Source organism: Desmodus rotundus, chromosome 9 (assembly GCF_022682495.2).
Source record: "Desmodus rotundus isolate HL8 chromosome 9, HLdesRot8A.1, whole genome shotgun sequence".
Taxonomy (NCBI): Eukaryota; Metazoa; Chordata; class Mammalia; order Chiroptera; family Phyllostomidae; genus Desmodus; species Desmodus rotundus.
The window spans coordinates 42,633,941-42,656,304 of record NC_071395.1 but is presented as its reverse complement, the minus strand read 5'-3'; the positions used below and the strand labels follow the sequence as shown (position 1 = coordinate 42,656,304).

Genomic DNA, 22,364 nt, shown 5'->3' with positions numbered 1-22,364 from the left:
AGTGTGGAGCTGTGGCCCCGAGGGCTGCCTACCTGGTTAGGAATGGCTCTCTTCTTGTTCAGCTGAGTGCTCCTCTGCTGAGCGCTGAAACCAAAGCACAGAGAGGCATGTAGGTGAGATGCTGGGAGGGTAAAGGAGCAAGAGCCCTCAGGGCCCAGGTGGGGTTCTTTCCCATAGGACACCAGTTAAGGGCAGAGTCAGAGTAAAACTACCCTGCGCATGAAGGGCTGCTTAAGGGAAAGAGATCGGGCTTGTGGAATGAGAAAACATACGGAGTTAAGCCAAGACATCTATGCCCTGATCTCTGCCACTCCTGGGAGCACCAGCTATTTCCAGTACTCACTGGGTGATGGAGACTCCAAGGATGGGCGTGAGAAGCTGGACTCCCAGGTGGCTAGAAGTTACCATGGCTGAGTGTCAGGCTGTTTGGGGGTTGAAAAGTTGAGGTTTCCTCCCGCTCTCAATTCCTACGCCTAACCTGGGCACCAAGACCTAAGTACCATAGCTGCGACCACAGTTTTGTCAGACCTGAGAGACCAGACCATGGGAGAGCTGCTCACTAATACTTCACTCATCTTGGACAGCTCCTGTCCCAAGCCAGAGGACAGCCAAGGTCAACAGGGTGTGTTTCTATTACAAGGTCTGCTATTTATCTACAGTCCCAGGTCTCTTTTCTTCTTTATTTATCCTGTTTCCTGGCCAGTCCATGCCAGGAAATGGTAAGTGCCGATGAAAGCCATGCATTTATATATGGACACTTAACTTAGTTCCCTTGTTTGTACTAATGCAGTATCTTCTTATTGTATTGCTTCAGCTGGAACTTTCAGAACAATGTGAAAGGGCAAACTATCTTGTTTCATTCTTGTACTGACTGCCTCTGGGTTTTTTAATTTTTAAATGCTCACCCAAGAATATATGTTTATTAATTTTTTTCTAAGAGAAAGAAGGAAAGAAAGAGACAGACAGGCAGAAACATTGATGTGAGAGAGAAACATCGATCGGTTGCCTACTGTACATGCCCCAACCGGGGATCTAAATCCACAACCTACGTTATGTGCCCCGAATGAGGCTCAAACCTGCAATCTTATTGCATAAAAGATGGTACTCCAACCAACTGAACCACCCGGCCAAGGCTGCTCTCTGGAGTTTTACCTTAAAATTCAAGTTGGCTGTTGGATAAGTTGAGTGTGTGTGTGCACACATGCACGAATGAAATAAGTTTGTTCCTTGAGCAGTAGAAGTTGAACACTAAGCGTGGGGGTTGGTCCTGACAGATATGGCTCAGTGGACTGAACACCGGCCTGCCAACCAAAAGGTCACTAGTTTGACTCCTGGTCAGGGCACATGCCTGGGTTGAGGGTCAGTCCCTGGCTGGGGGCGTAGGAGAGGCAACTGATCAATGTTTATCTTCCACATCGATGTTTCTCTTCCTCTCTTTCTCCCTCCCTTTCCCTCTCTCTAAAAATAAATAAATAAAATCTAAAAGAAAAAAAGAATGGAGGTAATACTTTACTCAATAATTTACCTAATGTTTAGTGAGTTTATTACAGGGTGTTTTCTTTGGGCCCTGTTTTTAGTGTTTAGAGAGCAGTGGGAAAAGAGCCCAGAACATCTAAGCAAAGGAAGAAGTTTGATCAGGAATGCCTGAAGAAGACAGAACCAAGCTAAGCCACAGATGACAAGGTCTAGGTACTAGAGATTCCACGTATGCTGCTTCCTAAGGACCTCTTGGCTCGCTCGCTTTCGTGGCAGCCCACACGGCTGCACCTTTCCCTTGCCTGCACATAACTGGAGATTTCCCACTGCTGCAGGGGGTCCAAAGTCCAACTCTAGAGTAGCAAGAGCCCTCCTGGTGATGGGGCCTGACCTCCCACCTCCCCCTGTGTTGGCCTCCTCATGTTCCTGGCTTCTCAGCCTTCCTTCCCTGTCTCCAACGCTCTGTAGGGTACCCCCACCTGTCATCTGGCTGTCAGGACTTCCTCAGGATGGTCTCTCCAGGGTGCATCCTTTATCCCCCTTTCCCACAACTCCTCATCTACCCTCCTTTCCAACTCTCATTTTCCTTGTGACAGTTTGCTCAATGACAATGTGTCCCCAGCCTGTACGCTCTGAAGGGGCAGGGCCCAAGTCTGGCTTGTTCACTGTCCTAGTCCAAAGGCTCCAAGACGGTGCTCCAGGGTTGTACAGTGGGACCCTAGATATCCCACCCAGGGCTGGGACCCTGGTTTATACCTGGGCTGGGCGGAGCCTGGCACCCTGGGCCCCGCCCCCAGCCATTCACACATCAGGGAAAAGGCACACAGCAGGCAATACCCACCAGGTCACCAGCTGCTCAGTATAGTAACAGCTGGGGGAGGTGGGAAGGCGCAGGAATCCAGAGGAAAGAGTGGAGTGGTCAAAGGAAAAACAGGAGAGATTGTGAGAAGGAACTGTGGATGAAGTGTGAGAAGCAGAGACATCAAGGTGAGGAAAACAGCAGCAAACCGAACAGGGAGGACCAGTGTTTTCAGCCCACACACAAATGGCTGCTGGGGACAGGAGCAGGAGGGGTTGCTCCCCAGGCTCTGAGAATCCTGCCTGCAGGGTGGCTCGTGGACTGTGCCTCCCAGCCCACCCCCCAAAGGGACAGCACAGCTGGGGCCCGAAGTTTCTGATGAGGCCCTTATTCATTCACCTACCATGTGCCCAGCACAGACCAGCTGCTCAATCAATTGTATTGAGTGCACTGATAAGTGTTCTACCCGGTAACTACTTAGCCCCAACAGAGAGACCTCTGACAGAAATAACCTCTTGCTCCAGCCTGCTAGGCCAAGATTGGGCTCTAGCAGGCCCCTACTCAAAGGTGCCTCCCTGTACCCCCAAGGCCATGCCAGAAGGTCACCCGCTGGACTCCCACGGGTCCTACACAGCCCTTGCCCTGGCACTGACCACACTGTGTCTTAACTGTCCGGGTGTATGTCTGTCCCTGGCATGAGACCTTCCTTTGAGGATGGGGACCTGGGTCTGTGCTTGCTCACCACTGTGTCATAGGGCCTGGCACAGAGAAGGCACACCAGCAATATTTGCTAAATGATATAAGGAGGTTGGCTACCAATCGTCTGTTATTCTATTGGACTCAAGAAAGAAAACCTGTGAGCCACCAGAACAATCCATGTGAGGTCCAAGCTCACTAAGGGGGTGGTACAGGGGCTGATGGAATTGGTGGGAGGATGCCTGAGACCACGAACATTTATGTCTACATCTTGCTAAAATCAGAGTTCCCTGTTTAGTCCCTTATCTGAGTTCCATGGAAGGTTCTGGTTTTAAGTCTACAGTGTATAAATGGAAGCCATGGTGATCCTAGGCAGCCCTGATCCCATGAGATGCTCTGTGAAAGGGCCAAGGGTGAATGGAGAGTCTGGGAAAACTACACAGGAGTCTATGAAAGGCTCTGAGTAGTCCCTCAGGAAAGGAAGCACTGGACAATGGCTAGTCTTGTCCTTGCCTCACGCGTCTGACCTCAGGACTGTACTTTCTTCCTTAAACCGCTAGTGCCCCAAAGGAGATGCAGTGGGAACAATGGCAATGGGGCTGCTACTAATCCAGGCAACCCTCCCGATACTTCATCCCAAGAGACCCAGCCCACACAGGGAATCCCAACTGTGAGTGGACTGGCACCACCCCATCGCCGCTGTCCCGAACAGTACATACTTGGCAAATCCAATGAAGTCCTCATGGTTTGTGTTGATGTAGGACTGCTCAATGTCGATGAGAAGAAGAATCTGGGGGAATGTAGGGGGCATTGTGAATACAGATGGTCCCCAACTTACAATGGTTTTATTTACGACTTTTCTACTTTATAACAGTGTGAAAATGATAAGCATTCAGTAGCAACCGTACTTTGAATTTTTGTCTTTTCCTGGGCTAGTGATATGTGATATGATACTCTCCCATGATGCTGGGCAGCAAGTCGTGGTTACCAGTCAGCCAAGCAATCATGAGGGCCAGCAAATGACACTCTACAATGTATTCATTATATTAAATGATTCTGCCCAACTGTAGGTTCATGTAAGTTCTGAACACATTTATAGTAGGCTAGGCTAAGCTATGATGCTCAGTAGGTTGGGTGTGTTATATGCATTCTCACTCAGCTTACTATATTTTCAAGCTATGATGAGGTCATCAGGATGTTACAATGAGGTTATGTCCTGATAAACTCATCATAAGTTGAGAAGCATCTGTATAGAGCCCAGCAAGGCAAGGAGGGGAAGCGGATGGAGCACTTTTCGCATGGGGAGTGGAGTTGAGGGTATGGTGCAGAGCCATGCTGCTTTCAAAGTAGGAGAACAGGGGTCACACATACACCTACCCCCAACACACACTCTGCAGTACATCTGCAGGAAAAGGGGACACAGGTGCTTCCAGATGTCAAGGACTCACAACTAAGTTAAGACTGAGCCAACAGAGCAGAGTGATGCAGCCCAGCATGGTGGTCACAGACACAGCCTCGGAAGCTAACCACCAGGGCTGCAAGCTTGGCTCAGCCACTGTCTTGCTGTGTGAACCTGGGCCCCAAGTTCCCAAGCTATGGAATAGGGGTACAAGAGGCCCACTTCAAAGGGTTGAGTAATTCACAATATTTAAAGTCTTTAGCCAGTACCTGGCATTTCATAAGTGCTACATTTAAACAGCAAAGACAATTTGGCCAGATGGGGACATTAAAAGGAAACACACACATAGGCACAGAGGAGCAGTTGGGATGTCATTCAGATGAGGGACATGCCCTTAAACAGTACCTCCAAGCCCTCAAGCATAAAACAGACCAGGTGCTAGGCCAGACGTTGTGGGGTTGTTGGAAAATGCTGGGGTCCTCCGACCATGGGATCCATTGTCGCCAGTTTTATGAAGCCTGAATCCCATTCCCCTGGAGCCAGAGGATCAAGCCTAGCAGTGTTGACAGGGAGGCAACCAGGGACTGTGGTATGTTTGGAAGCGACAGCAGCATCCTTGACAACACTGACAACAAAACGAATTGGAATCTCTCACACTTCTGATGCAGCTTCTAGGCTGCAGAAGCAAAGAGAGGTAAGGCACAGGTTGATGGGGGGAAACACTGAAGGACAAATGAGCCAGTTTCCGCCTCACCAGTGTCAAGGAGAGAGAACCATTCTAAACAGGTGATATCACAACCAAATACAACACATAGGCTTGTTTCAGTTCTGGTTTAAACAAACAGCTGCCAAGAGACCATAGCAGACAACTGGGGGGAAGTGACTCAGACCAGGTGTTGGGTGGTATAAAGGCAGAATAAAGGCCCAGGGTGCACTCAGCAGGGGACAGGTGAGACTGCTACTGTGATTGCTTGGAGGGGTCCTACTCTCTCTATCTTTGTGTGTGCTTAGATGGTCTTCACAGGAAAATTAAAAGACAAAAAGCACCCTAATGTCCTCTGGCAGGCAAACAGATAACCAAGCTGTGGTCTACACATTTAGCAATCAAAAGTAACAAACTTCAGGAACACCACAAACAACAGGGATGAATGCTTAATACATCATGCTGAGAGAAGGATGTCAGAATCAAAAGGCTATGTAGCCCTGGCTGGGTGCTCAGTTGGTCAGAGAGTCATTCTGAGATGCCAAGGTTGCAGGTTCAATCCCGGGTCAGGGCACATACAAGAACCAACCAATGAATACATAAATAAGTGGAACACCAAATTAATATTTATCTCTCTCTCCCCTTCCCTCTCTCTCTAAAATAATTAAAGAAAAAAAGGCTATGTAGTACAGGAGACCATTCACAGAACATTCTGGACAGGGCAAAACCATAGGACAGGGAGCAGCCACGTGGTTGCCAGGGCTTTGGGATCAGTAAGGGGTTGATGACAAAGGGGCAAAGGAGAATTCAGGGGTGTGACAGAACGGTTCTGTATTGTGACTGAGGTGGGAGTTACTGTATGTATGTGTCAAAACTCAAAGAACTGGGGGTGCTCTCCTTCTTGGGGGCACGTCTACGCCTTTCTTCCCTCTCAGACATACATCTCCTAAACCCCAAGGGACCGCACAAGACCTGTAATGGCAACAGGCAGGTGCAGCTCATCCCGGGCTAACCCCATGAGCCTCTCTCCAAGGCCCCTTTGCTCTGACTTCTCAGTGAGCCAAACCAGCCCCGCCTGGCTCTTTTTTTTTTTTTTTTAATTGTTGTTCAAGTACAGTTGTCTCTATTCTGCCCCACCCACTCACCCCACTGACCCGCCTAGGCTCTCTGGTTCTTCCCTAAGCCCTTCTTTGTTTCACTGTACCTACCTTTCATAAACGCACTCTCAACATAAAAAAAATCATAATAAAAACCAAAATCAAAGAACTTTACACTCAAGATTTCCTACAACCAAATGATACCCGAAAATTAAAACAAAAAGCCAATACCTGGTCCTTGGTTCTCCCCTCCCGTTCGCGGATGTAAGAGGTGACAATTCGTTCTGTCTCCTCTCTCAACCGGGGGTAGGAGCTGAGCTGGGGGAGAAAGCAGAGTGGCAGCGTTGGCTGGGTCCTCATGGCTCAGGAAGCAATGTGAACCACACTGAAAACATGGGGGAAGGTGGGTGACATGGGGTAGGCCCACTGAGTCCCCACCTCACTCCTGTCTCACAGCTGTTCCAGCTGGGAGACAAAGGGACAGTGGGGGGACAGTGGGCCAAAGAGAGTGGCAGGGCGCCCATGCACAAGCAAAGATGCTTTTCGAAAACACGATTTAGAGGTGGAAAGTGGCAAAGGAAGTGGGTGACAGCCATCCCCCTCCCGCCCAGCACTGGGTGAGAGCGAAGACACTGACTGTAATTAAAGCCACTGGTCACTGGGGCGAGTGCTCTTGCTTAGCTTGTGAGCACGTAGCAACTGTTCTAAGATGGTGGGTTGGCATCTGGGCCATCTATCTCGGAGGGACCCCCTTGTAGGAAAACCATTCCTCATCATCTCATCTTTGGAGTCCACTCCTCTAATCCCCCCGGAGCCCAAGCCTTGCAGCAGTAACCAAACCAAACACATGAAGAGCCCACCTTCTGCAGTTTGGGTTAAGTCCACAAGTTGAAGAAAACTGAGCAGTCAAAATTCCTTGATGAAAACCTAGCAAATGTCCCGTGGCATAAGAACATGAAGGTCTGCACAGTGAAATGTTTTAGTGCTTTGGTGAGTGTGGAGACACCCTTTCTCTAAGGGCCCCAGAAACGGCACTGACTCTTGCCCCCAATGCCTGCTGAGTAAATGCTTTTGGCAACACCAAAAGCCTCCCTGCCCCTTCAGAAGCCCAAACTGCAAAGGTACAACACCCATGCGATGCAACTTGTCCCATTTTGTCTGCAAATGCAAAGCTGAGATGTTAAGTGACAACTGGACCATGGGGGCAGGGTCCATCCGAGCAGAGTTTCCCAGATGCATGGGTTAAGACTAACAACAGAGGGAGAAGATGGGGACAAATGCATGGGTGATAAGAACGAAACCTTCCGTTACCTTCTCAGCACACTTTTTAATGACCGTGGCCAGTTCTGAGACCACGAGATCAACACACTTCAAACTCGGCTCTTTGAGTTTTACAATCTGTTTTTTCACAATGGCTTCAAAGGCCATATCAGGGGTGAAGAGCCCAGTCCTGGGTCATGCGGAGGGTGGGACCAGTAGAAAGACACCCAGGGACAGTGCAGGCCACACACCCGGGACAGGAGACAGAGAAAGAGAGAAACGAGAGTCAGCTGGTTAGTGACATGCATGGTGGAGCCTGTGCCCGCATTTGCCCCGGAAGCTACTTCAGATCAAAGAGACATCCTGGGTCTGAGGGGTGGACTTGATCTGGGTTTAATTACAGAAGTGCTAAGGGTCAGTGTCATGGTGCAGATGCTAAGGGTGTACAGATGCTTTGAGTTCTCATATCTGTGACAATGAGCTCCAGGATGAAAATCTCCAACCCATCTGGGTTTCTTTCCCCTCCCTTTTCTTATTGAAGAAGCTTAAGAAGCAAATGTGGGCTTTTCCAGACTGAGAACCGAAGGCCCAAGCAGAAACCCCTGCCTACGAAGGCCGACCCAGAGCTCTGTGGCCATCATGGACGTGCAAGCACAAACTGCCCACCAGGAAGCGCCTCAGCTGCTTGGCCAAAGCATGCTGCCCTGGGAACCAGGCCTGTGCAGGAACCCAGCACATCTTGCTGGGGGGAGGCAGTGGCCTAGACACATAGGCACTTGTGGCCCAGTGGATCTGAGGACTAGCTACCTGGGGAAACAGCACTGCTCCTGAGAGTAGCAAGGGAACTAGAGGAGGCAGCTAGGAGTCGAACTGATATTGGGACCCAAGCATTCATTATGCGTTGGCATTTGGGCCTTTCTCAGTAACTTGGGGACAGAGAAGGTACTATCTCCAGGGAAGCCCAAGGGCATCACTCAAGGAGTGACAGCCAGGGAGGTTCAGGGAGCTTGGCCTCCAGCAGCTGACGCGGGGTCCCTCTCTTTCCCAGAAGGTAGCAAAGCGACAGCCCAATGACACCCCCAATTCCATCAGACACATGCTAGGCTTGGTATCAGGGTCCCAGGGAGCCCTGCCCACCAGTCTGGCCAGTCCTGGTGGCCTGGCACCCCCCACCCCCGGTTGTACCCAAGCTCACAAGCCCCCGCCCTAGCCTCTGGAAAGATACCATGTTGTTGGAAACCAAGGCTGTGTGGGGGCGGGGGAGGCACCATGGAGCACAGGCTGAAGCAGCACTGGGAGCCTGATACCAAAGCCCTGACCCCATCTCCACGGCCAGGGTCCCCACCGAGGGCCGATACCTTACTGGTACACTGCCTAACTGTATTGATTAGCTCCTGGATAACCAGGTCGACACATTTCAGACAGGGCTCTTTCAGCTTGACGACCTGCTTTTTCACAATGGCCTCGAATGCCAGGTCCGGGGTGAAGAGCCCAGTCCTAAAACCATCCAAACCCGGGGGCAGGGGAGATAAGTCAGAGAGAAACAAAGCATGGTCAGCAATCTCACAGGCATGGGCCGGGTTCCCGAGAAAGAACCAAGGTCATGGCAAGTCTCAGGGTCAGATGCCTGTGACTACTACCTGGAACCCCCCAGGGCAACCTGAGGACCCCATGTTGATGTGAGACTGGACAGCTGGAGCGACTACTTTTGTTGGAGTCTGAAGGGGACCCAGGAGGCTCAGGGGAACCTGTGAGGGGGATGAACACTGGGGTCCTATGATCATGCTCAGGTCGGGCTCCCCACCTCCATCCCCCAGGACAAATATGCAGTGAGTTTTCTCAGATGTCCATAGTAACTAGGGCTCATGCCAACTGACTTGGAAGTTTAATGTTTAATCCAAGGGCAGCAGACAAGCCTGCGGCCCATTACAAAGTCACGCAGGACCGAGCACATCCACCCTCGGGTGCCCCTGGAGAGAGTTATAGCTACTGAGAGCCACTCAGGAACCCTGTCAAGACCTCAAGACTGGGGGACCCAGAGGTCTGGGGGGACCAGTTGGCTGGAGGGTGGCACCGCAAAGGTGAAGGGAACAACGGTGACTCTCCCTGTAGAACTTGCCTGACTCCATGAATGTTCTTTATGGCGTAGCTGATCTCCCGTCTTAGGTCCTTCTCATCGAACTCCATCTGAGAACAGAGAAACCAAACTCATGCAAGGACATACCTGGGCCACCTTCAGAACAGGTATTTATTTGGGCAGTGTTGCCTCCTGTGTGCATTTGTATTCACATGGGAGGATATTAACTTGGTTGAAATTTTTTTAAATATTAAAACCTAGTATCAGCAAGGATGCTGTGATACTAACACTCTTGCTGTCTTTAAAACATGAATTCATGTTAACCTTTTTATTAGCTACTTGCCGTACAAATCAAGAACTTCCAAAATATACCTATGCTATCACCTGGTAGTTTTAAATGCTTGAAAAATTTATCTCAAGGAATTAAAGAATTAGCTACATTCACAGAACTATTCCTAACTGCTAAAAAATGTGGAAAACAACCCTGAGTGTCCAGAAAAGGGAGACTGGTTAAATGCATGACGCAACATAAAATACACTGTTTTGTCATTGACAATGCATGAAGTGTTTATGACTAGTTTTGAAAGATGGCCACCACATGAAAAAAGCAGGGGATAAAAACAGCATTTAAAAACATATATATACATATACATATATGCACACAAGTTTGGATGAATATATGTGCTGTGTTTCCATAAGCAAGGGGCTTTCTTTTTTTATATGGAACACGTCAGGAGTGTGCGTGTCATCCTTGCTCAGGGGCCGTGACAATCTTCTCTGTGTGGGTCCAACGTTAGTATATGTGCTTCCGAAGTGAGCACAGGTGGGGCTTTCTGTTTGCATAGAAGTAACTGCAAGGACACACATCTAAGTGCCAGCAGGACTCATCTGTCGGGTGTTAGAGTTATGGGGGTTTTCCTGCTTTTAGTTTTTGATCTTTAATTGAAAAAACTTTACTGGTTCTTATAAAAACATGTGGTCACAGTAAAAAGTAAAAGTTTAAGCAAATTAAAAATAAAACAAACCACCCTCAAATCCTAGCACCAAGAACTGCAAGAGCATCCTTACAGATCTATGCAAATAGACACATATAGACACACATGTGTAATTGCATATGAAAGGATATTACAATATTATCTAAGTGTTAACGCTGGGTTCATAACCTGTTTTTTCCTCTTCAACCTGCTGGGGACGTGAGGTTCCCACTACTGTCTACATATCTTGCAAGGAATAAGTATTGATGTTTGTCAGAAGAAAAAAATGAAACTTTGTACAACTCTGCCAGAAACCTGTAAACTGCCTGTTCAGGGAAGGAAACCCACTGAGGACATCTCCCCCAGGCCACACTCTGCCCACATCAGGCTCAGGCCTGAAGGCTGGAGTTCAAGACCTCAAGATCTGGAAGGAAGCTAGGCTCAAGGCCGAGCAGAAGGGTGCCTGACCAAGGAAAAGAGGGCTCAGCCTTGGCTACACTACCTTCACCAGCTCGAAGGGAAACCGCTCATGGAAGATACGATTGATTCGTGCACCCCCAGAGAGCTCCAGCGTGTCCACTTGGTCTCCAGAGCCCTCAATCCTCTTTTCAAAGTCCACCCCAAACTGCTGGACCATCCTATGAGGAAAAAAGAAAACCCAAACATCAAGCAGAGGTTTCTTTTTTTGTTTTTAATAAAATTTTAAAAAGATTTTATTTACTTATTTATTTTTATTTTTAGAGGGGAAGGGAGGGAGAAATAGAGGGAGAGAAATATCAATGTGTGGTTGCCTCTCAAGCATCCCCTACCGGGGACCTGGCCTGCAACCCAGGCATGTGCTCTGACTGGGAATCAAACCAGCGACCCTTTGGTTTGCAGGACAGCACTCAGTCCACTGAGCCACGCCAGCCAGGGCTCAAGCAGAGGTTTTGACACAGCTACAGTGTTATGTCCTGAGTCAAACCATGGTTCAGTTTCCTCTTTTCATTTTTAGCAGCAAAATCTATGTGTAGGTTAAAACAAACAAAATTCAGGAGCTGCAGGTGGCAAACACTCACTAAGTGCCAGGCCCATTCTATAGGCCTGTTATGATCATTCATTGAACCAAAGGGGGCACATATTAATCCACTTTGCAGATGACAAGACTGAGGTGCAGGGGTCACAGCTTAGCGACCTCACCTCTGCCCTGAGGCTTGGCCTAATCCAATAGTACCATGAAGTGAAAAGGAAGTCCTTCCACACAATTTGGGTGGTTTCCGCTGGCTCCCACCACCTGCCAACATGTGAGTCACCACTCCACCACTATAGGCTGGGGCCCTGGACGGAGAGATTTGTCCCTGAGCCTCAGTTTCTTTATCTGCAAAGTGGGTTGACAGTACCAGCACCTCCACACAGGGTCATTGTGAGGATTCAGAAATTTCTAGATTTCATCAGCTTCAAGAAGTCAATGATCCTAAAATGCACCATTAGTCTATACACCCACAAAAAAAGATAAAATGCTGTCAATTCATGGTAATTCACCTAAACTCCTGAATTCAGAGAAGTCAAAATGCCACATAATTGACAAAATGTGATAATACCATGAGTGGCCCTTTAGAAGCCAGCCCAGCCCTTACAAAACATCTCTAAGTGTAACTAGTTAGTCCTGTGACAATGCGAGCAAAGCGGAGATCTAAGATATTTATTTGTGTCTTGGTTTTCCTTAGTATTTCTAACTGCTCCCCCAGTCCCCTGCATGGTCTGCCTCAATCATTTCCTTATTTCTGCCCCCCAAATTCTTGGTCTACTCAAGTACAAGCAGACCTCAGAGATAATGCATGTTTGGTTCCAGACCACTGCAAAAAGCCATCAATACAATTTTTTTTCTTTCCCTGTGCATATAAAAGTTACTTTTACGCTATACTGCAGATTGGTTTTTTTTTTTTTAAAGATTTTATTTATTTTTAGAGAGAGGGGAAGGGAGAGAGAAAGAGGGAGAGAAACACTGATTGGTTGCCTCTTACACACGCCCCAACTGGGGACCGGGCCTGCAACCCAGGCATGTGCCCTGACCAGGAATCGAACCAGCGACCTTTTGCTTTGTGGAACAGTGCTCAACCAACTGAGCCACACCGGTCAGGGCTACTGCAGATTATTAAGAGTTCCAATAGCATCATGTTTTTAAAAAAGAATGTACATGCCTTAATTTAAAATACTTTATTACTGAAAAATGCTAACTGTCATCTAAGCCTTTTGGAAAAATGGCGCTGATAGACTTGCGTGACACAGGGGTGCCATAAAACCTCCAATTTGTACAAAATGCAGTACCCGCAAAGCGCAAGAAAACAAGGTGTGTCTGTATTGTGTGGTTTCCCACCCTGGGCCTGCAGCATGGAGCCCGAAGCGCTCTGGTAGAGAGAAGTCCAGCTCTTCTGAGCAAACACAGGAGATGCTCGTGCACTGCCAGGGAGACCAGGATCGGCCACTGGTGAAGAGGGCTCTCCCTCCACACTTGCGGTGGCAGAGGCATGAGGCAGGATGTCCCAGATCTGGAGAAGCTCTCTGCCCACATGCAGCGGATGGTGTACATACTGGGTTTCCTTTCCAGAGACACACACACGCCTATGTTCATGTCACACATGGAATGGGGACCATGAATGGTGGGCCAAACCCCAAGGCCAAAACTGTGAAAGGCTTAGTAGCACTATGAGAGCAGCAGAGTGGATCAGGGCCAGGTTGGAGACTCTGGCCATCTGCCACCAGCTTCAGAAGGGAAAAGATACAGCACACGGGTACCAGACTCCCAGGGCCACTGGAGTCCAAGCTGATCTCACAGCACCCTTACCAACTGTTATGAGTTGAACCGTATCCCCAAAATTCATGTTGATATCCTAACTCCCAGTACCTCTGAATGTGACCTTAGTGGGAAAGAGTCATTGCAGATGTAATTAGTTAAGATGAAGTCACACTGTAGCAGGATGGGCCCCAAGCCAATGTGACTTAGAAAAAGGAGACATGTGGATGCACATAGGGAGCAGCCATGTGAAGACGAAGACAGAGACTGAGAACACCAAAGACTGCCAGCAAACCACCAAAATCCTCCTGAAGGAACCAATCCTGCTGATCCTTGATTTCAAAATCTTGGCATCCAGAACTGTGAGACAATAAATTTCAAATGTTTAAGTCATCCAGTTTGTGGTATTTTGTCAAAGCAGCCAGAGCAAATGAATGCAGCAATGGCCAGGGCAGGTGAGGTATCTGTAGATAACCACAGTTACCAGACACGACTGGCTGCAATTGGACAGCCACACTCGCACATCTAGGGAATGGGCATCCCTGTTTCCAGTTCTAGAAGGGGAGAGATCCAAGTGCAAAGCACAAAAGCTGAAGAAGGAGAGCGCATCTGTAAGATGTCCCTATAGTCTCTGCCTGGGTAAAGAACTTGTCTGGGGCTTTAAAGTGACCTGCATTCTAGTCACAGGATGGAGCTGGCAGGAAAAGGAGACAGCGTACCACCTGGCGTGATGACCAAGCTGTGGAGGGAGGAGGGGAAAAGGAAAGAGATACAGAACAGTTATCATAGTAATGGTGATGAAAGTAAAAACAGTTACCTTCCACCTTGTTTTATCCCACCTGGCACGTTGTTTCTACCCGGCGGCAGCGCTAAGCTCTTGCTTAACAGTTAAAAGTTACATTTATACAGTCCTAAAATTACATTCAGCCCTTTGAAAGCAACTGCAAGGCTGAAGTGGCCCCCGGTCAAAATGAGTTTGACACCCCTGCTGTCAAACTCATTTAAGTGATATCGATTAAAATGTAACTGTCCCTCAACTTAGCGACCCCACTTTTAGGAGTCTCCCCTGCAGGAATCCTTACATGTGTACTCAACGATGAATTCAAGAAGTACCTGTTGAAGGAAAAGTTATACAAATGTTGGGTCACAGCAATAACCTGTGGGATAGACCAGGTGGCCACAAGAAAAAGAAGCTTCTGTCAACTGTTCTTATTCTCTTGCAGGCAACAACGTGAAGATGGGAACCAGGGTACAGAGGAGGAAGGGTTTTCGCAGTCAGTCCCTTTGCATCATTTTTATAATAAAGGCTGAGAAGGAAGTCATGCAACAAACCATTCAAAGGGACGACCAGTAATGGGAAAGAAGGAGCAGGGCACTGGTGTCTGTGTGGCCTGCAGCCAGTAGGAGGAGATGCGACCTGTGGATGAGATGCTAAAGAAGAAAGGCCCAGCCCCCTGAGGGACTGCAGGTAACAACCATGCACCCCCACAGTGATGTCAAAACTAGCTGCAAGGCCCTTCAGGGCACCAGGAAAAATGACAACATGTTAAACCCTGGCTCCAGTCCTACCAAGGGCTTCTAGAGCAACACCAAGCAGCACTTTCACAAGTTCCACCAATGGCCATGTGAGATGACAGCTGCTGCCATCTTCATTTAGGGGCAAGGAAAGCAAGGTTCAGAGAGACATGGTCACCAGCTGGTGGAAGCCCAGCAGGCCCAGGCTTACCCCCAGGTTACGGTACATGCTAGACAAAATCTCTTCTTCAAGTCTGCAAAGGGTCTACGTTTGCTCTGTGGAAAGCTTTGCAGAATGCAGCTGAGCTCCTCTGAACATAAAAGAAAGCACTCTCACCCTGACCCCACTACCATGCATTGTCACAAGGCCGAAAGAGTGGGGAGACATCAGACCTAAGATGGTCATGGGAGCAATGTCTCTGTAGTGTGCCTGTGGGAGCCTTGTGCATGTCCCCATCTGCCATGTGAGCTGCTAGGGAGTTTCTGGAACCCACTCTAGGCAAGTCCTTGCAGTGCTCAGGGTCCCTGGCAGGGCAGAAACCAAGAGTACAGGGGCAGGAGGAGCCCCAATTGAGAGCCTGGAATCATGAGGCATGCCTGCTCCCTTGCCTCTCAGTCGCAAAGCAGTGGCAAGTCTCTCAGAGTTCTGAGCTGAACTCAATAGTCAGTGTGAGGATCTGAAGAGACCAGGCAGAAGCAGCTAACACAGGGTCCAACTCCCACCCTCCTTGTCTGTCCTCCCAGCAGCAGCCAGAGGGCGCCTGTGAGCACTTGAGTAGGGCCATTCCCATCTTCTCTGCTTAGAATCAGGCATATCTCAGAGCAAAAGCCAAAGTCCTCTCCATAGTCCACAAGGCCCTGCACACTCTGCCCTCACCTCTTCCCACTCTCCCTCGCTCACTCTGCTCCAGCCACATGGACCTCCAACATGCTGGACACAGTCCTGCCTCAGGGTGCTTGCACTGGCCGGGGGCCCCATCAGGGTTGTACATGGCTTCCTCCTTCACCTCCTCAGGTCTTTGCCTGAAACTCACTGTCTCACCCTGGTGCTCTCCAGGCACTTCCTCACACTGTACCTTTGCCATTTGCACAGTACACATTTACTTATTTACTTATTTTGTCTCATCATCCCACCTCTCCCCTTTCTGAACACATGGGGTGACCCCAGTGCTCAGGACAGGGCCTGGAACACACTTTGGGAAGTGTCTGTGGAATGAACAGAGAGATGAATGAGGATCGGTGGCCGGCCTAGACTGGAAACCCTGTGGCTGAGTGAAGGCCCTGGTGAGCCAGGCTGAGGGGCTGGGGGGGACACACGTACTGCAGCAGGGCTTTGGTTTTACGTGTGGGGTCATCGGGCCGGAAGTTCTTATATTCCTCCACTTCCTTCTCCAGGGACAACAGCTGGCTCTGCAGCTTACTGCGCAAGGTCGGCAGTGACTCCCGGATGTGGTTGGTCAATTGCTGCAGGAGAGAGGTCAGAGGTCAGTGCAGGCATGAGAAAGGGCCATGCATGATGGTGTCAGGTCCAGCACACCCCCAGCCTCAACAGAAAGCAATACAACATCAGCTGGAGTCATGCTTGTGCACGGAGCACAGAGAGGCTGAGAACAGCCCACGGGCCTTTGCAGCACAGATTAATTGGGGTGTCCACACCATAAAGTACACATAACGACGTGCAAGAACATGTGTGCTGACCCAGAGGAGTCTCCCACAAGTGCTGCTCAGTGAAAAGCCCAGGAGGCCACCGCAGGACCATGCGGATGGGTGACAGACAGTATATGTGGAAGGCAGGACATGGGGCGGGTACACAGACACAGGGACGGGTCCTACAAACTGAAGGGGAAACAGCTCCCCCCAAAAGGTACAAAATGTATGCATCACCCTTCTTTGAAAGACAAGGAGAACGTGAGAGCATGTGTTCATTCACTGGAACAGAAAAAAGAAGATTCACAAAAAACAAAAGTAAAAGAAACAGGCAGAATGAAGCAGGTGGGCAGAAGGAAAGCTTTTACCACAGCCCGCCTTTCCTCTACTGTTCTGATCTTGCATCATGTGGATTTAGTCATTATTCTTAAGTTTTAAAAAGAGACAGTAGTGCAGAAAAGCTTAGGGAATGAGTCTCAAGATGAGCTGTTAAAGAAAAAGCCAGATACAGAGCAGTGGTAAATACCTTCCTGTTCAGATGGAGAAAAGAAAGAAGAAAAAAAGGGAAGGGAAAGGAAAAGAAAGGCAGGAAGGAGGGAGAGAGGAGGGCAATATAGACACATCGGCCCTCTAGGCCCTGAGTGTCTCTAGAAGTCAGTCCAGGAAATGATGATGCTGGCTGCCTCCTCATGGAATGGGTCAAAATGGGAGTCACTATATTTGGGCTGTATGACTTTTTATTGCTTATTATTATAAGGGAGGGAGGAGTTAAAAGAGAGAGAGAAAGGAAGGGGAGAGGAGGGAGAGATGATAAGGGAAGGAAGGGAGGAAGGGACGAAGAGAGATTGGTTGGGAGGAAGGAAGGGCAAACCAAAAGCCATAAAATCATCTAATACTCCGAAAGTGAAAAGTGGCCTTTTGTTGCCATCTGCCCTACAGTAGAAAAGAAGTTACAAAACATCCATCAAGCTAGACACAGAGCATGAAGGAGCCTCACACTCTGGGGTATGCATCTTGGCTACTGCCAATTCCTTTGTAACCAGGGGGCCTGCCAACGGCCCCCCTTTGTGGGAGCTGCAGGTCTCTAAGGGTGGGCTACATGCTCTGCAGACCATTCTGGCTTCCTACAGCATCCTAGGCACTAGGGCTGCTCCATGTAACTCATGGGGAAACAGAGGAGCGGGGGTAACACCGCTCCAGGAAGCATCTGATGTGAGGCCAGGCCCTCAGGAGGCCAGCTGGGCTGCGGGCTCTCAAAGGAGGACCCAGCAGCCTGCAGGGGAGTTTTACTTCCCTTCCTGATCCTCCAACCCTCTGCCCAGACCCACTTCCTTTCCTGGAGGGCCCCTCCCTTTGGACAATTCCTCTCCTCTTTGCTCCCCTGAGCTGCTGCCTCTGCCTTCCCGCTCTGTGCCCCTTCCCTTTCTGGCCCCCACCACCACCTAACACTTGAGTGAGCATTCATCTGCTGACTTCCAAGTCTGTCCACCCCATTAGAAATCTGCCTTCCCAGAAGAAAGAGCCCTGCTCTTGGGTTGCTCCTGTGTCCCCATGGTGGATATGAAGGAGTGACTCTTGGACTGTCACTGCCACAATCCAGAAAGGTGCCATAAAGCATCAAGGGGACATTGCCTTGCAACTCCAGATGGACAAATCAGGATAGCTCCTAAGGACAGTCACTGCCTTTTACAGTGTGGCTTCATAATTCCCCATCAGGGACTCGGAGTAAATCAGCACATAATACAAAATCATGTTATTAACATCTGTCTTTCACTGACTAGGAAGATAAGAAGCTGTTCCAGTGTGGCTTCCAAAGTAGGGCCCATGTGCTTAGGGAATACTACACAGCTATGAAAGATAGCAAGGACACTTTTCCACATGGACAGAGCCCTAAGAGAAACTGCTGAATGAAAAAAAAAAAAAAAATCAAGGGTGGCATCCATGACTATGTTATGTCATCATCTAAGGTAAGGAAGACAGTATGTGATTCCTGAAAATCTTGTCAGCTTTTATGGACAGGAAGTCAAGCAGTACCAAGCTGTGGGTAGGAGGGAGGGGACAGAGAGGGTACTTCACTGTATGCTTTTTAATACTGGTTTTGTTATGAACCCTGTGAATATATTACCTACACAAAAAAAGAGAGATAGGAAAACAGTGAAATACTACAGTTGCTGGCACTTGGTGCATGCTGCATTTTACAGAGCGCATGCACTGAGCACTGTGTAGATGAGATGCCAGTCTCAGGGGCAGGGATGGCGATGATCCCCAACTGAGGGAGACTCGGAGAGGCTGGGTCCCTGGCCCAGGGCCACCTGGTCAGAAGCTGGCCTGGGCTTTTTTTGGACCCAAGAGGATCAGGGTCTGATGTCTTCACACTTAGCTGCCCCGCTTTGGTTCAGGCCAGGCTTTCATAAGCCAGGTCACCAACCTAAGGAACTATATGCAAACGTCTGGGTATGTGCCTAAATAACTGAAATAATAGAAATCATAATAGTAACAATGGTAATATAGCTGGTGCCAACTTATTGAACACACACTCTTCACCAAGCCATGAATCAAAGGTGGACTGAACCATTTCTGCTAAAACAAGAGCTGCTCTGGACCAAGGCCAGCGTCATTGTGGATGGCAGATTTGTACAGGGCACAGCACGGGCAGCTGAACGAAACCACTGCCATACCTGATTCAGAGACTTCTGCAGATGCGGGGTGCCCATGCGATCAGCCATGTGCCGGTAGGCTGGGTGGGAGAGAAAGAACTTCCTCTCAGCTGCCAATGCCGCGCGAATGTCTTTCTTGCCCTCGATGTCCTTCTGGCTGCGGTTCACCACACCAATGTAGCCTGCAGGGAGAGAGGGTCAAGGCAGGGCCAAGGTGCCCAGGTGCTCCCTGCAGCCCAGCCACAGAGCTGAGCAAGGTGCAGGTGAGTACGTGCATTCTGTCCTGTGAGTCCATGACAGACCAGGTTACAAGCTGCATGCATTACTTAGAAGCAACACAGAGAACGCAAACACAGAGTGCCGTCCTGAAAAACCAACATGTGTCTGGAAGGAGAGACTACATCCAGCCTGTGTAAGGGAGGGTGGATAGGGAAAGCTTTTTAAAGAAGGTCAAATCCACAAACTGAGCTTTAAAGACAGGTAAGATGCCCTGGCTGATGTGGCTCAGTGGATTGGGTGCCGGCCTGCAAACCAAGGGGTCGCGGGTTCTATTCTCAGTCAGGGGCACATGACTGGGCTGCAGAACAGGTCCCCAGTATGGGGCATGTGAGAGGCAACCACACATTGATGTTTCTCTTCCTCCTTTCCCCTCTCTAAAAATAAATAAATAAAATCTTAAATAAATAAAGATAGGTAAGGAAAACAAGTATCAAAAAGAAGGGCAATTGGGGTACAGCTAATACTGCCAGACATTCTAAAGCTGTTACATTGGAAAAGGTTGGGTATATTGGGGCATGTATGTCCACCAAGATGAATGGAATGAATAGAAAGTTCAAAACCATACCCAGCAGCTGGGGGAACTAATAGCTAACACTTCAAACGCAGTGGGAGGAAAAGTGGATTATTCAATGGTTGCTGTTGGCAAAGCTGGGTACCTACCTAAATTAATCCTCAAGGGATCACTGATTTACACACAAAATATAAAACTACAGAAGCACTTGAAGAAAACATGGGCTAGTTTTAAAATTGAATGTATTTATATTAAAATTTCCTGAATGAAACCTAAGGAACAGTTAACCATGAATACATGAGAAATGGGGCTTGGGGGAGAGGGTTGAGAGACAGTCTCCTCAAGGGAGAGCCTTTGGTACCATTTTGGAATTTTTTTCCCAAGCACGAGAATTTATTTTTTATAATAAAAATGGTAGTGTGAAGAAAAGATTTGCCATATTTGGAAATTAAGACTAGATAGAGAAAAACATAAAGAAGTGGGGGAAAAAGCAAAACCAGAAGAGCTGGAAGCCCTGAGCTTGGACAGAAGGCACCAAGCAATATGGAAGTACAAATGGGTGTTGTGGGAAATAAAGAACTTAGCCTGGTGGCTGACAAATGGTAGGCACTCAATAAACAGAGGCAGTTATTTGTTGCTATTAATATAATTAAAGCTGGAAAAGTAGACTGGAGATAGGTGACAAAAGACCTGAAGTGATACAACATATGTACTTATCCCCATTCTCTGGGCAGGGGTGGTCTGGTGCAATGCTTCTCTTGGGGAGAAAGGGAGTGGCACCGGCCGAGTCTTATGCAGACCCGATTTTCATCCTCTCCCTGTCTGTCATTATACCCATTTTATGGATGAGGGAACCAAGGCAGGCCAAGGTAGGGTCACTTGCAAAGGTCTCAGAAAGGATCAGTAGGAGAACACAGATCAGAATCCAGATCCACGGGAAGCCCCAAGTCTCTATCATCCCTATCATCGTAAGCAGAAGGAAGCAGTGGGGGCAGAGTGGAGTGTGGCTTGGGTTTCGGTTCCTCTAAAGGTGCTGCAGTCGAGTCTTTCATAAGCCAAGAAAAATCCCACCCATTGGAGGGATTCTGAAAACTGTGGGGCAAGAGGAGAAAACTGAGAGAGAGCCTGAGGTCTTAAGTGGGAAGGAAGCATGTGAGTGGATACAGGAAGAGGCACGTTCTTGGAAACAGACAGGAAGGCACAGGAGAGGAGACACAGGAAACAGTTGAGTGGGGAGGAAGGAAGGTGAGGAGGTCAACACATCCAGCCGCTCAGATGGCTATGCTGAGCACAGCTAGTGTCCCTCGGAGTCTAAGACGGTGGTCCCACATATGCAAGGGGGCAGAGTATTGGATTTCCAGTGGAGGGTGTGGGGACATATGGGGTCTGCTTTCCTCTTCAGCACTGGCCCTTCATTCCTAAACCTCTGGCACAGATTTGCTCTTCAGCCTCTCAACCTCACAGCCAAAAAGGTCTTTGAGTTTTGCTCCTGACTGCTCTCTTTCTAGGGCCGCCTCTCATCAGTGTCTCAGCCGTGCTGGGGGAAGGGGGAAGTCAAGGTCTGAACGTTCCCCGTGACTATCCCAGACATCAAGGAAGGAAACCCTGGGAGCAAAAGATAAGACCAAACTGGTGCCAGCAAGATGCAAAGAGCCACAAGGTACCCGCTGCTGAGAGCTGATCCCACAGGGAAGAAACAGGAAAGGCAGCAAGTAATTAAGGAAGAAATGGCCAAAAAAACCCCAAAGACCTACATGGGGAGTCAAACTGCACTGTAGGGGAAAAAAACAGAACCAACCTAAGTGTTCAACAAATGGGGAATGAATAACAATCAGCCCCCACTCCGCCATACAAGGGACTCCATGGGACCTTTTGAAGTCATCTTGAAGAACATTCACCTGTTAGGGGGAAATGTTCTGCGATTTTGCTAAGTGACATGGAAAATCAGGTCACAAAGCATCATGGTGCTGGGGGGCTGGCATTCAAAACCAGCTCCGCCACTTGCTGGTTGCGTGAGCTGGGGCAAGGGGTTTGGCCTCAGTGTCTTCATCCGTAAAATAGGGATGAGACTCGAACCACCATGTTGGCTGTTATCAGAATTAAGTGGGCTCTTATACATCAAGAGCTTAGAACAGTGCCTAATACGTAACAGACACTTAATGTTTGTTACTCACTCTTTGGAAATAAAAATACTTGGGTTACTCCTATAAGAAGATCTAAACCCAAAACTGAGCCTAATCAGGCCTCTGTCGAGAGCTAATTACCAGTTTACAGGGCACTACCATTGGCCATATCCCGAGTGTGGGCTGTGATCTGGTTTCTTTCACAAATGAATGTCAGAGGAAAAAACAAAGGGGCTGGGAGAGGGCTGTTTCAACAGAAACAAACTTAGGTACTTATGTGTAAAATGATATGATGCCTAGGATTTGCTTTATAACCCCCCCAGAAGAAAATGACAACAGGGGGTGAGGACATGTGGGAGATTCGAGATTAGCTGTGTG

The 22,364-nt window shown here is 48.7% G+C and overlaps 1 protein-coding gene and 1 non-coding gene across 9 annotated transcripts in view; both read right to left on the bottom strand.

Moving 5' to 3' along the window:
* The window catches only part of DNM2 (dynamin 2), an 87,997-nt gene that overhangs the window by 19,048 nt on the left and 46,585 nt on the right, over positions 1-22,364 (bottom strand). For 5 of the 8 annotated variants that reach the window (XM_024556791.4, XM_045192520.3, XM_024556793.4 and 2 more), the window contains 8 exons: positions 19,095-19,255; positions 16,091-16,233; positions 10,984-11,119; positions 9,550-9,617; positions 8,789-8,927; positions 6,402-6,488; positions 3,691-3,761; positions 33-84 (listed from right to left, as the gene is read on the bottom strand). In XM_024556791.4, the coding sequence (XP_024412559.1) occupies positions 33-84; positions 3,691-3,761; positions 6,402-6,488; positions 8,789-8,927; positions 9,550-9,617; positions 10,984-11,119; positions 16,091-16,233; positions 19,095-19,255 (857 nt within the window). Of the gene's footprint in view, positions 1-32; positions 85-3,690; positions 3,762-6,401; positions 6,489-7,481; positions 7,621-8,788; positions 8,928-9,549; positions 9,618-10,983; positions 11,120-16,090; positions 16,234-19,094; positions 19,256-22,364 lie in introns of all 8 variants that reach the window. The other 3 variants (XM_024556795.4, XM_045192521.3, XM_024556797.4) reach the window with 1 other exon arrangement.
* Positions 10,222-10,328, bottom strand: LOC112301595 (U6 spliceosomal RNA). Its single transcript, XR_002974497.2, has one exon. It is a non-coding gene; the product is annotated as a U6 spliceosomal RNA (small nuclear RNA).